Source organism: Buceros rhinoceros, unplaced genomic scaffold (assembly GCF_000710305.1).
Source record: "Buceros rhinoceros silvestris isolate BGI_N320 unplaced genomic scaffold, ASM71030v1 scaffold10526, whole genome shotgun sequence".
Taxonomy (NCBI): Eukaryota; Metazoa; Chordata; class Aves; order Bucerotiformes; family Bucerotidae; genus Buceros; species Buceros rhinoceros.
In genome coordinates, this window is record NW_010416919.1 from 13967 (window position 1) to 28533 (window position 14567).

Sequence of the window (14567 nt, forward strand, 5' to 3'; positions counted from 1 at the left end):
TGATGTTCGCAATGATTTCTTTGTGTTTGCTTAGTAGATAGTTTTTCTTTTATCACTTTGACAAATTTACGCCTTTCCACTAGTTCCAGGAGTTCAAGATGTTTTGTATATAACTACCTTAAAAAAAAACACGATCAAGGAAGGTCATTAAACCACCGTTAATGACACATCCACTACGATGTGGATCGAGTCCTCAAGCTCAGAAGCCTCAAAGGAGAAATGCTGCAAGGTAGCAGAGGCACTGCTACAACATGGGCAGGGAGCAGCAGCAGGTGAGGAAGTGCTTCACAAAGGAGAAGGAGCCAGGAGCCAAGCTGTGCCCTCACCGGTGGGGCGCAGCCCCGCAGCATCCCAGCAGAACTGGGGAGCCACGTCCATCCACAATCCCAGCCAAAGCAAGCAATGAATCAGGTCCAGGACTCCTTCAAGGCTCCAGTCAGGAACAACAGGCAAAAGGGCCAGAGACAGGTATTCCTGCAACAAAGGTCAGGCAGGGATTAAGTCCAGGTGTGAGCTTAAACCGGGCTCCTGGACCCGATGGCCAGTGGTATGAGTGTGCATCTCACATGAGGCTGCTCAGGGCCATTAGGATCTGTTGGTTCCCTCAGGGCCATGAAAAACATTCGCCTTGTGTATTTATCCTTTCCCTAAGCATCTGACAATTCCTGTCACAGGTAGGATAATGAACTAGAAGGTCCTTTCCAGTCCATTTATTCAAATATATTGGAGGAAGTAAAATATAAATCAGCTCTCACCTAACAGCTATCCTCAACATATACCGAGTCTTTCTCATACTCAGTTTATTGTTTCCTTTGTATTCAATACCACTAGCTGGTATAAAGAGCTTCCTGACAAATATTTCTCTTGAGATGGGGCATTTGTTATTGTAGACATTCCTCCGGCAGAAGTTGGACTGAGTGTTCTCCTGGTGGCCCTTCTTCACTACAGCTGCTTTACCGCCGTTAACTCCATGGGAGGCCAGTGAGCCTGTAGGAAGCTGTGACTGGTGCAGAATTTATACGTCGCCTTGGTGAGGTGAGTTCTGAGAAGCAGACTTCAGAATCGCTGCATGTTCTTTGGCTTGTTTTTCACCTCAAAACCCCATTAGAGCTGTTCTTCTGGCATTGTTTCAGCACTCGGGTCTTTTGGGTGCTGGCGCACAACCGAAACCAAGAAGCACTCTCAGATACACCGATTCAGCTTGTTTCCTGAGATCTTTGCTAGAGTTAATGGCTTCTCTACCAGTGGGGCAAATACCGTGTTGAAAGTTTAAATGGGATTATTCTTTGACAGGAGCAGAAACGCTGAAAACAGCAAAATGAGTTTATGTCTTATTAAGAGGTGATGAAACTTCTGACGGCAGCTCCCAAACAAATAGCTTGACAGGTATCATACACGGGTTTTGAATTCTCTGGATCATTTATTGCACTGGCCTCAGAAATTCAGTTCGCTGTAAGGGTACAGTACCTCTGCCTAAGTGTGATATAATTTTATATACTGAGTTACCGCCTCCTTAACCACCAACCTTCATCCTCCACCTCATCACTCTTACTGCAGCATTTTTGGCAGTGTGGTTCAACTGTTAGATGTTAAAGGATTCCACTTATTTGGGTTCATATATTCACGTGGGTCAATTATGATCCGTTTTGCACTCGGTTAAAAGGATCCAGTAGGTTACACTGAAATATTATGTGCAGAGCTATGACAGGATTTTTTCATGTCACGTAAGTATCCAAACCCAAACTGAACCGTGGAAGCATTCTATTTATTAATGCTTGATTTGTCCTCCAAAATATGTTCCTGATCTTAATGTCTTTTAGCAGCTTTGGAAAGGAGGAATTTAAAAGATACATTTCAAACCAATAAAAATGTTTCGGTCAGCAGATTAAGAGATTGAAATTCACAAAGGTTTTGTATCTCTGAGATCCAGACCTTTGTAGAATTATCAAAATACACCTTCAAAAGCATGGTAATTTCCAGACCGTCAGTATTTTAAGAGATTGCTTTCTCTTTTTAAAAGCTTAACAGTGTAGTATTGAAGGTAGCATTTCAAGTGCCATCCACTCTTCTTTGCATTTTATATTACTGTGACATAGACACGGATGTAACTTTTAAGAATTTGAGCACTTGTGACGGACTTGGCGAGTATTTGCATTTACAGAGCCAGGAGGAATGCGCTCCAACATAAACTCCACCGATGGAAATCTTCTTGCAATTCAATTCACACAACCCCTCTGCCTACAAATCTTACAGAAAGTCTGATTCTGCCCTTTTACCTCACATCTAAATGCCAGGTCAAACGAGAATGTGACCTTCCTGACCGTTTATTTAGAAAATGTCTTGTGGTTCAGCGCAGAATTAGGTGGTGCAGAGATGCAGTGAAAATTCTTCCAACACTAACAAAAGATAACATAATTATTATTCTGATTTTTGTCCCAGCAGGACAGAAATGGAACCACAGGGCATGTTTATTTGTACAGCAGACCACATATTTCCTTGTTTAGGAAATTTAATGAAATCATAATCTGACACTAAGACTATATTAAAGATCTGTTTCGGTTTAGAAAGATAAACAAGCTGGTTCTAAATCTCAAGATACGGTTTAAGAAGAATTAGTACGTCCAATTGTAATGACTATTTGTACTGAATTACTGCATAATAAAATAAGAGAAGTGGGGAAAAACCGTTTTTCGCTGCCAAGAAGATGGAGTCAATCAGTTTGCGGTTGTGTTCCGCTGCGCTGTTTTTCCTTTGCTCTGCTGCTGCAAGAGCAAGGCGGGCAAGTCAGACCTCGCAAGGATCTATTCGCGGTACCCACAGCTCTTTGTGAGCAAATGATGAGCTTCCTGCTCACCTTGCTCAGAGGATAAATACTGATGTGCGCCAAGTATCTACCAACTGAAGTTTTCATCCTGCTGTAACCAGAAGGAGTCAGAATATTGAGGGGGCTGGTCTGGTTGGGGCATTTCTTGATCACTCTGACACATTCACGAACCTTCTGTCTTTAACACTGACCATCTGATGTATTTAAGGTATTTGGGCGGGGGTTGATCTTAGTATTCTCATCCAGAGGAAAAAGCGTGTCCTCCTTTCCAGATGTTTTCCTTTATTCTTCTTGCCATACCGGCTTATCCACAAGCCTTTTGGCAGCAACCTGGGAGCCTCTGAATTCACTGCATATCCAAGCTCAAAATCCTGTTTCACCTTCCAATAAGACCAGTGTTTAATTTCAGAGATGTTACAGGAAACACAGTGGCAGCACTTGAAATTCTGAATGCAGTTTTCCCACACAGCCTTGACTAGGTCTAATTAGAAATAATGTACCTCTCTCCATATTGCGAGTCATCGTTTTTTGACTATAAATGGAAACAGAATTTTGATTGTTTCTTGATGGATTCATATTTATTTACAAAATTAATTGGAGCTGATGCGGTTTACCAGAAAAATCTGGTTGAGGAAACATTTTCAGATGGGCATTTACGTTCAACTACTAAGAGCAACCAAAAAGCGTGTGGTGGTTGTGCAAAATTGGAGTAAATATTTTTTCAGGTTTCATTCATTTGGAACCTAGGTTACGATGCTGGATAAATAATTTAAGAGCTGTTTGAGTATTTTGGACTCAAAAAGCTTTTTTTTATTTGTACAGGATGTATTTCTCAGTTATATGCAATGACTATACAGAAGTAGCAAAGCTGCAACAGTGAATTGAATTAAAGTGACCGGGTCACTCAGGTCTTGTTGGAGAGAGGTTGTGAGGTTTTGGGTTTTTTTAATGTGGTTCATAAAAAAGTTGTGATCTGCATTTACAGTGAGCTTCTAAAACGGTGCCAATAATTCACAATTAGAGTCAATATTTTTTCAGGTTTCATTCTGTTGGAACTGAGGTTAGAACATTCAGTGAAAATATTCAACGGTGCTTCTCACTAAACTGGGCACCCGTGTTGGGGAGGCTGTACGAATCGCGCTAGAAGCATCTGTCCGGTGTTCCAGGTAATTTTTACTTTATGAGAAAGAAATGCCGAACCCCTCAGTAGGAAGGCAGCTCTAACACTGAGAAAAAAACACGTGACACTTCCAAGTTTTGGCCTGTTAACTTTTCAGTAATTACTTTCATCCATCAGCAAATTATTTGCCCACTCTGCTAAACGGAGGTTTCCTGACTCTGGTGCTAGTGTCCAAGAACCCAGCGATGACTACACCTGGTCACCGATGCACAGTAGGAGAAGCGAGTCTTTTTGCCCCGTGCCGGGAAGCAGAAGTGGTGGGTGGGCGATGTGGGGAGGCAGGAGGATCTGTTCACCTGCTTGAACAACCCTTGCTGCTCCCAACATCTGCTTCACACTTCTGTGAGGGAAGAGCAGTGGGCTGGAGGGCGAGGATATTCTGGGTCTGGATTCAGCTGGCATTCGATGATACAATTATTAACTCATTTGAGTTAATAACATTGAGTTAATGAGTTATTAACTCACTTGAGTTAATACTCACTGGAGTTAATACTCCATATTAACTCACTTGAGTTAATAACTAAAGAATTTTCAAAATGGAGTGACTTACATTAGCATTGAATGGGATTGTCCCATGGCTTCTTAAAAAGTAGGAAAAAAAAGATTTGAGAAAACACACTCCCTTAATTTGTAAGGGAGTAATTAGTCCCTCCATCTGCACATCAGTTCTTTGTGTTACAATACCCCGTTTTTGGTTGTATTGCCTTTCCTTCTTTCATGTCTTTACCATATTAGAATGGAAGTTAGTCAGCACAAAGCATACACAAAAATGTCAAGGAGTTTGGAAACACCGGGGTCGGTGCATCAAAGTTTATTCCAACACTGGAATCCTCAGTCCCATGACTTAGAGGAGGAATGGTGACAATTCTCTGTAGAAAAGAATTTTTACTTTCTTTTTTCTGATATAAAAAAAAAAATTAAAGTTCGATTTTAACAGTTGCAAAATAATATGTAATGTTGTGACGAAGCCTCGCTAGCTGTTCCAAAAGTCTCATTCAACAAACACCACACTTGACGATGTTCACAATAAAACTCGTTAAAGTGAAGTATCACGACTTTGGTGTTTCAACATCACATTGCTAGGACTGTTGTTCATTTTTAATAGCTAACCTAATACATATTTATGGTGATATTTTAAATAGAGATCAATGGGAAATCCAAGCTTGAGAAATCCTGCTACACAGCAGATAAAACTATTTCAGAAGCTTTCCAGTCAGACTGATCTTTTAGATCATGCTGGCTTAAGTCAGCATTTTCAAACTCACCTCATTTAGTTGCCCGCAGTGAAATTCTCTCTCCTCTGAGTTTGATTTCAGTTTCTCCATTTCATTCTACAGGATTAAGATTTTTACGTACTGCCTGTATTTAGACACCTAAGTTTGTGGCCTGGGTTTTTTGACATGTCAAAGACCCCTAACTCCCACCAAGTCAATAGATGCAATCAGGATCTGCTAAGCATTCCTGGTACCCAGACTGAATTTTGGATCTAATTCTGCAGACGTTCCGTGGAGACAAAGTTCTGTGCCGGCCCAGAAGGGCTACTTTCAAACGCTGACCTTGGCATATTTTAACCAACTGCTCAAAGTTCAACCAATTACCATGTAATTAGGGTTCGGGTTGGTCCCTGAACTACCCTATAAGCTATTTCTCTGTTTGACTGCAGCACCACTGTCCCTTTGTTTTAAGCATTCTAACTTGGCATCTATGCCTTCAGCTTGCGTTAGATAATACCAGGTCAGCACTCTGGCATATTCCGCCTTGAACTTCATGCCTGCAAATGTCACTGGATTTCTTGTCATGACAAAGATCAATATATTGACATGAGCAACTTTAACTCCATATGTTAACCTGTGCAGATCTCTCCTTTTTTTCCTCTCTATTTTAGAAATGCTCATTTTTGCTTTACAGATACCAGAATCGCCAAGTCTAGTCCTTAGTTTTGCTGAGTTCGCAAAGGTCTTTCAGATGTCTATCAATCACGAGCTCTTCTGACGTAGATGCAGGTGATCTTCTTATGTGTTAAAAGAAACCAGGCAGTGGTAGCCACCCTGCCTCCTCCAAGCGCTGCTTGGGAGGAACAGCATAAATCCCACCTTGGAGTTGTGCTCTTTTAATACCTCACATGGCGAATGTTAAGTCAGTAAAACTTCGGCCATAAATAAAAGCATCTGCTTTGTCTGTGACTCTCTGCAGGGTAGGCGCTACCTTCTGATCAGCAAAACAGGGAGTTGTTTTGAGACGTTCAGGAACAGGGACAAGCCTTCTTTCTTTATTTATTTAGTATCAGAGAAAGATTTAGAAATATGGTGCCAGATGATAAAAAATTACCCAAAGGAACACTGAGCCATATGAAGCCCAGTCTTCTCCTTCGTACTGTACAGTAGCTGTCAGTTATGTTTAGAATAATGCTCCCATTCCAGTTCTCGTAACAAAGCTATATTACAGCAAAAACAAGTGTTACTTTGAGAATTCTACAGATCTGCTTCACTTTCATCTGTCCTTTCAAAAAATACTGATTTTTCAAATAGATGCTTAAATATATTTGAAATTATAACAACAGAAGCCAGCCTGAAGTACAATAAAAAATTAAATGTCTGCTTTCAATGCACTTTTGCTACACGGACCCACAAGATCAAATACTAACATCGTAAGCGTATTTTTGGCACACACGTAGAAATAATCACGTAACGCATACCCAGATGCTTATTGGTAAACTATGCTTTTGAACGCTCTGAACAGGGGCCAGGATTCAATCGGCAGACAGATGCAGCTCCAGCAGCTGCAGTAGCTGCTGCCTGAGATGCCTGCCAGAGGTTACCACCCCTCTGCCGCTCCTCAGCTGCTCTCGGCTCGCCAGACTAACTCACCAACTAACTCACCAACTGCCACACCAGTGCACTTTCTGAGGAGAGAAGAGATGCCCCCTCACTGAATCGTTTAGGTTGGAAAAGACCTTTAAGATCATCAAGTCCAACCATCAACCCAGGACTGCCAGGTCACCACTAAACCATGTCCCTCAGCACCACATCAATGTCTTTTAAATCTTCCCGGGGACGAGGACTCCACCACTGCCCTGAGCAGCCTCTTCAATGCTTTACAACCCTTTCAGGCAAGAGATTTTTCCTCATGATCAACCCAAACCTCCCCTGGCACAACTCGAGGCCATTTCCTCATCCTGTCACTTGTTCCTTGGTAGAAGAGACCAACACCCACCTCGCTACAACCTCCTTTCAGGCAGTTGTACACAGCCATAAAGCCTCCCCTGAGCCTCCTTTTCTCCAGGCCCCCAGTTCCCTCAGCTGCTCCTCGTAAGACTCGTGCTCTGGACCCTTCACCACCCATGCAGCTCTCCAACCTCTGGCAGGGAAGCAGGACAGGCAACCGGCACGAGGAGCTAACACCTCTGGCAGCCAAGGCTAGATCTATCTAGAATTGCAAATCTGAGCCCTAAAATCCAGTTCAGGCAGTTCGAACATGCCTACCAGGTATTCGTGCAACCCTACGCTCTACGGCTTGCAGTGGCTTGAAAGGAAAAGCAAACCTTTTAAAAGTAAAGTGCAGCAAAAATGTCTATGTAGAAACTGCCGTGAGTTTTTAAGTCAAAAACCAGATCGTGACCTTCATCATGCAGGAAAAGTCTTTCCTCTGGGAAACTTCACGCTCATACTTTTTTGCCATTTTTTATTTTAACGGCTTTTTTTGGGCCACTGACCAGCGGGCTGGTGTTCTTGGTTGATGGTTTTGAGGCTCCACTCTGGCCACTGCGTCCTGCGTTCTGGTTCTTACTGCGGGCCGTCCGCAGCTTTTGTTCTTGCAGTCTCTGTTCCCACCTCTGTGGAAATGCAGGAGACAAAGAGGCTGAGTTAGGGAAGGACAAAATCATAAACAATTATGATTATAAACTTAATCAAAGCTGTCCTGAACCACTTATACCAGTGCTGCTGTGAACGGTTCCGTTAACGACAATGGTAAATTCTTTTTGTGAATAAGAACGGTAAGTTAATGAAAACAACGACAGCACATCTCGTGTGCACGCTGCGTGTGCGTGCACATCTCACACCCTTCCAGAAATGCAACAACCTCACCAAAGAGAAGAGCTGTCAGATTTCCAAACCCAAAAGCGCAGCGGTTAGAAAGCAGGTTTTGCGGCTGGGTGGTGCAATAGATGGGGAGACCCCCAGCACCGCAGCAGAGACTGCAGCCTCGCACCCCTAGGAACAGCACTGCTCATTTTAAGGAAGGAGAGGTACAACCTGGAAAGGGTCTCACCTCTCCCCTCTATTAATGAACTTTCTCTTCTGAAACTCCCAAAGGCAGGGGTTTGCTCAGTGATCGGAGCAAGAGAAGTGCTCTCCAGCTCTTCTAATTTGTATCTCTGCCCTGACCCTGCTGCAACTCAGACTCTCGTGCTGGCTAGAGGAGGTATCAGCCATGCCGTGGTTATGTTAACAGCTGTCTCCTTCGGTCCAGAGACAGCTCAACACATTCATTTTAAGTGCTAACTCGAGATAAAAGCTGATGCATGTCTTCAGATGGGCATTAAAATGAAGCCACTGTGATTAACTAGCTCCATACTGACCATCTTGATGGTCCTCACGTCACAGGGTCATCATATACATCTTTATAACATAAAAAACTATCAGCAGGCACTTCGGTGTGTCCCACTCCAACACATTTAAATGAGGATTTAATTTACGAACTCTTAATATCAGAGGGAATGACACATGTTTCGAGAAGTATTCTGTTTGGCAGGCAAGCATCTGTTTGACAGTCTGGAAACAAATGTCCAAACACGTTTCAAGACGTGATTAGACATGACAAAACAGTGTGGGGAGGCCAATAAAACACACTGTGTGTGCCAGTGACGGGCATTAAGTTCACACCTACGGGATTTCAAGAGTCCGAGCCACATGGCAGTATTCTCCTAAATCCCACATGGTATCATCTGCAACAGCAATGTATTTTTTAAAGGTTTGAAGCACGTTTTCTTTTTCACACATAGGTTTCACATGAGTAAGCGAGGAGAAAAGGGAATGATAAAAGCATCAAATACAATTTCCTGCAAGATGTTGGTCTGTAAGCTAAAAGCTTCTTTCCTCCTTTCTATCAATTGCCAAGCAGCTCATAATTAAAATAAATATACATGTGTGTCCTTAATGCCCTGAAAACCTTTTCCGAATTCCAGAAATAACATTCTTCCGTAAGAGTGAGGAGGAGTCAGACATTGTCTCGATCCATCCTTTCCTGAGTGACAGCCCCAAAAAGCAGGGCCCTCTGCTGCTCCTGCCTCTCAGCTCTCTGCACTATAAACTTTTCTTCCTAGCATTCCCTGAAACCAGTGAGAAACATCATTGATAGAGGCAGAGTTCACACGAAGATCATCCTACCATCCTACTGAGGGTCAGTTTGCAGATAAAATGGAAATAAAATAGAAACAAAATTCTAGAGACCCCAAAATGTAGGACTAAAATGTTGAAATTTTCATTTCCACTTTCATGTAATTATGAGGTGTGAAAATGTCGAAGTGAAAATAAGAACACCCAGAGGTGTAACAGGTATCTGAAAGTCAAGCAAGTTATTCGATGCTGAAGTAGAAGGAAGGTGCTTCACTTTCAATCAAGGATATCAGCATTCTTCCCTTTGGTTGTATTTACCTTAAATCTTTTGTTTAGTTGATCCTTCCATTTCTCAACTAGACATCCATCAAGAAGCATCAACCTGAAAACGAAGAAATAAACACAAGTTACAGATATTTCTGATTTTGATTCCTGAGATGTCATTCCAGACGGTGTAACACAGACGGGGGTTGACAGGCACCCGTAGGTGCTGGTCCTGACAGTGTCTGTGCATGGTATGATGGGCAGAAAAATATTTTTCTCCATCTGACCACTTACAATCATCTCCATCTACGTACCAACCCAGAAACAACTATGCTACAGCACAGAGATACTGGAATTTTTTTTTTTTTTTTAAATACTGGGCCTTTATGTGCCCTAATATCATTTCCCTGTTTCTGGATGGACCAACAGGACACACTTCTCCTTTTCTTTCCCAGAGCATGAACACACGGGATTGAAGCTAAAGCCACGTTGTGGTGAATGAAACCACGACACGGTGTCCATCTGGTGCAGCTTCTGTTCAGAGTACAGAGTGAGACCCTAACCCTGCTGAGGGGCAAGAGGTGTTTTGCCATTGACTTCAGTGGTGTTACAGCTCCCACCAGTTTTGCTTCTGGCGTTTTAAAAAGCTGCTGTAACCCAAACCCTTCTGTTTGCCTGCCGCTGGGTTCAACAGGAAACACATATAATAGTTTATGTTTCTTTTTCAAATCCACTTCAGTACACTATACAAAATTAAAAACCTCAGTGACCTTCAAAAACCATCACAAAATATTTAGTGAATGGTGTGTTTTTCCATAGTAATGGAGAAGCAGATTGTGATCTGCCACTTTGGAAATCTCCCCTTCGTGAAGGCCTCTCGAAGGTCCACGCCAACAAAGCTCTGAGCTCCTCGATGGCACGTGTCCCTAAAATGGCTAACATTAATAGAGGGCTCTAAATTAATTCTTGTGAAGTAATTCCAGACCTGGAGGGACAAAGTGCTGTGTAATAATGAAATACTGTGCCTGTATAATAAATAATAATACATAAATAATAAAATTTGTGAGCTCACTAAAAAGCAGCTAAAGTAATAAGGCATCAGATGGCAACTTCCAGAAACACCTATAAAATGCTTTTAAAGTATCAGCATAAAACTCACTGAAAACATGGGTACAGCCCATCGAGTTCTGCACGTAGATGTTCTATGGTCACATTTTACGAACAGCCTTAGCTCTGACCCACAGCACACAGGCACATGTACCTCCCATGCCACAACCTGTCCTGGTGGCGCCTGTTGCTACTGGTGCACACTGGTAATGGGGATGGGATGTCCCCTTCCACCTCGGGAACCCAGAGAGAGGAGGGAGCTGTGATTCATCACCACCTCCCCTCCCGACCAGCATGTGGGATTTCCTCCCATGCCTGGGGCTAGGCTGACTGCCAGATGAAAGCTCTGGTAAAGTTCGTTTTGTTTTGTCTTTTAATCATCCAGCAAGACTGGCAAGCTGCTCTGAGAGTATTTACTTTCCATCTGCCATCCGGGAGCCGGAGCTCCAATGGCTGCAGCTTTGGCTGGTCCCGGTACAGCTGTGGGATCAGAAACATCTTGCTGATGGCACCGGTACAAAGTATGGATAGGCCAGCAGAGAAGGCCTGGCTCCATCTCCAGCAGCTCTGCAGTCAGGAGAAGTGGATCATCTCCTGTCCCCTCCCCTGGGGTCAGTGAGGCAGAACGATGCCTTCCACATGGCCCTGCCACCATCTACAGCCACCAACGGGCTTGTAGCCCACAAAGCAGCTCATACCTATGGGAAGCGGTCCTGGAGAAACACTCCCAAAGAGCTGGAGATGCCTGAACTGCTGCACGATGCATTAAACGACACACTCAGAGCACCTCATGCCACCAGAGTTCATGCTCCACATGTGAGCCCGGTTTTGCAAACGCCACATCACGGCGCAGAGCCGAGAGCGGAAGAAGTTAACTGCGAAGGTGTATGCGCGAGTTACCTTCGGAAAAACTATCAGCAGTGTTAAGAATATCTGTAACTCAGAAAACACGACCAGAAAGAGCTGTGCTGGTGCTCCTTCCCATCTAACACAGCTGTCTCTGACTTTCCTGCACCACGTCAGCAGGGCTCACCTCGAGCGCCACTCGTAGCACATGATGAGAACGTCCTGCTTCGGCTGAAGAGGGGGGCACTGGCAGGAGGAATTTGTAAGAAGAGGCACTTGAGACAGAGGAATTGTCATCGAAGACTTGAGTATGTCCTTGACTTCCACCACGGTCGTGATCTCATTGCAGTTTCCTCTTTCCACGCTTTTTACTTTAGCGTGAATGACTGCAATTAGAAAAACAGAGGCGTGAGACCAACACGCAGCCTTAGAAATTAAATCGCATCTCAAAATTAAATAAACGTATTAAATTGAAAGCTGTTGTTTTGGATGTGAAACTAGAGCTATTTCTTCATGTGTGGGCACGTCCAGCGGCTTAGAATAACAGAGGCCTGATCCCGGTTTGGTTTTCAGTAGGACTGTCGACAACTGTGAAATTAAACATGCTTCAGTCTTTGCCAGATCAGGCCAAGCAATCTCGCCTGGAGTCACACACACAAACAGCGCCTTTGACTCAGCCTTCAGCAACCCCTCGCGGAAATCTGTCCCGGTCCACAGCCACATCTGGCCACTGCCAATTAAGTAATGAGTAATTTACCTCACAGACAGTTACCCTGAGTTCAGTCTTTTCAGTGACAATAGCATTTCCCTGTTGGTTGCATCCAGGATCTAAAGCCTTTTCTTAAAGACAAGAAAGAAGGCAAGGTTCAAAACAAGACGTCAAAACCTAAGAAATTTAGGATCGTTGTGCTTACTCTGTCCGTACCTTTTTTCATCTTCTGCCTTTGGATTATCCATCAGTAGTAAAATCCTCACAATAGAACAGACTCTGAAACAGGTTCTTCTGACTCTGAATGCACAAACATTCCCATTTTTACCTTTTACTGAGGAAAAGTGCATATCTGCACGGGTGCAAGACGGGGAAGCTGTGTGGATTGCGCTGAGGCTGGTCCCTGGCTGACTTTGTCCCTGCAAACCCTGGCAGCATCTACCGCTGCAGCACTTCACCCCTTCTTCAGGACATGTGTAACACCAGAGGGGTTTCAGTTTTGAAGACTCATAATCTGCTTTCAAGCCTGATCAATCCAAGTTTTGACCAGCTAGAAATACGATTTGGCTGTAAATATTATTTTAAAGGACTTCAGAAACATCGGGATTTTATTTGCCTCCTCTTGTCCCTAATTCATTTTCCATATGAGCATCGCTATTTATTTCAGAGGAGATTGAATAAAAATCTATGTCTCAAAAACAAAATCTTGATGTCACAAATTCAACAGCATTAGAGTCTGGATCCCAGCCTCCAGCTTTGATTCAAGCACCACTCTCGCTGAAGTCGCTGGCATCAGAATTTGTGTGGTTAACTCCCGTCTTTCATTGTGGAACCGTCATTTGACGTCCCTGCTTTATCACGTATTTCAGACAGCTGTGGAGGTTCATTGCCCACATCCCTAAGCTGTACTGAGATGGATTAAGGAACTATATAAAAAGAATACAGGACATAAAAATGCCAAAATGAACTTGATGTTAGATGTTCAGCTTGATTATTCCCACCAACCCGGGGCTTGGATATTTTCCCCCCTATACTAGCAAAGAAGCAAATAACTACGAACTTATTTTCATTTGACATCAGACAAAGAGGAATCGACTGGCTATAATAAAACTAGTGCAAAAGAACTAATAAATCCATTGGAAAAGCAACTGTCACCTGAGGAAAAGCCCATGAAGAGCAAAAGCCCATGACACCGCCTGTTAAATCAACAGTTCACAGGACTTTTCTATTGATGTTACAGAACACCAGGCGAAACTCTGCCTACCAAGCACAAGAATATATGAATCACTAACTTTTTACTCTGCTTCAGCTTCATTCCCATTTCCAGGTTTTATTTAGGTGATAAACCTCTGTTTATTCCACCTGCCAGATGAAACCAGGAGCTGGCCAAGCAGCACATTAGCTCCCATTTACATGTCATTGCACATCAGAGTGACCTTTACAGAAGCAAACCCCCTCTCTGCAGAGCAACCTGTGGATCCCGGTGCCCATTACCAACATTTCCCCGCTCTTACCACAAACACACTGTCACCTGCACAATCGCTACCACTGCCTGCGCCAGGTGTGGGTTTGGGGACAGGGCTGCTAGGTGTCCCTTGGCAAAAACCCACTTGGAAAAGCTGTGGTGTCCTCGCACCGCACTCGCTGGATGGGACCTGATGTGGGTGCAACACCCACGCAGAGCTGCCTCACTGGTGGGGGGTTACAGAGACGGGCGGGACGGGCAAAGTGAAGCGTTTTCCCCCGCGCACTTACTGTAGCTGTAGTTCTTGGCCAGGTAGGTCGTCAGCGTGGGCTTTGTCTTTTTGCACCTGCATCGCTCTTCAAAGGAAGAGAAGGGGAAACGGTTGAGGGGTGTCAGCGGGGAGCCTGGCTCCGGGGAAGGGGAGGTAGGGGGGGTGCCCGAGGCTCCCCCTGGCCGCGGCTCTTGCAGTTGGGCTCCGAGGGTTTCTCCGGCACCAACACGCCCTGCGTGAAGTCTGTCCACTTCACATCTGCGAACGGGGAAGGAAAGCTGTCGGGGAGAGGCTCCCGGGGCAGCGGCGCGGGGGTCCCGCAGCTCCCCCGTCCTGGCTCCGGGGAAGGGGAGGTAGGGGGGGTGCCCGAGGCTCACCCTGGCCGCGGCTCTTGCAGTTGGGCTCCGAGGGTTTCTCCGGCACCAACACGCCCTGCGTGAAGTCTGTCCACTTCACATCTGCGAACGGGGAAGGAAAGCTGTCGGGGAGAGGCTCCCGGGGCAGCGGCGCGGGGGTCCCGCAGCTCCCCCGTCTCCCGGAGCGCCCCGCAGCGGGGTGGGAGATG

General features: G+C 44.5%; 1 protein-coding gene across 1 annotated transcript; it reads right to left on the reverse strand.

The window, feature by feature from the left end:
* Positions 1–7665: 7665 nt before the first annotated feature.
* Positions 7666–14460, reverse strand: SFRP4 (secreted frizzled-related protein 4; the record flags this gene model as incomplete). The annotated part of the gene is made up of 5 exons (XM_010137987.1): positions 7666–7836; positions 9659–9722; positions 11745–11943; positions 14022–14087; positions 14380–14460. Coding segments are annotated over 5 exons (581 nt in total), but the record flags the coding sequence as incomplete, so codon positions are not given.
* Between the last annotated feature and the right edge of the window lie 107 nt (positions 14461–14567).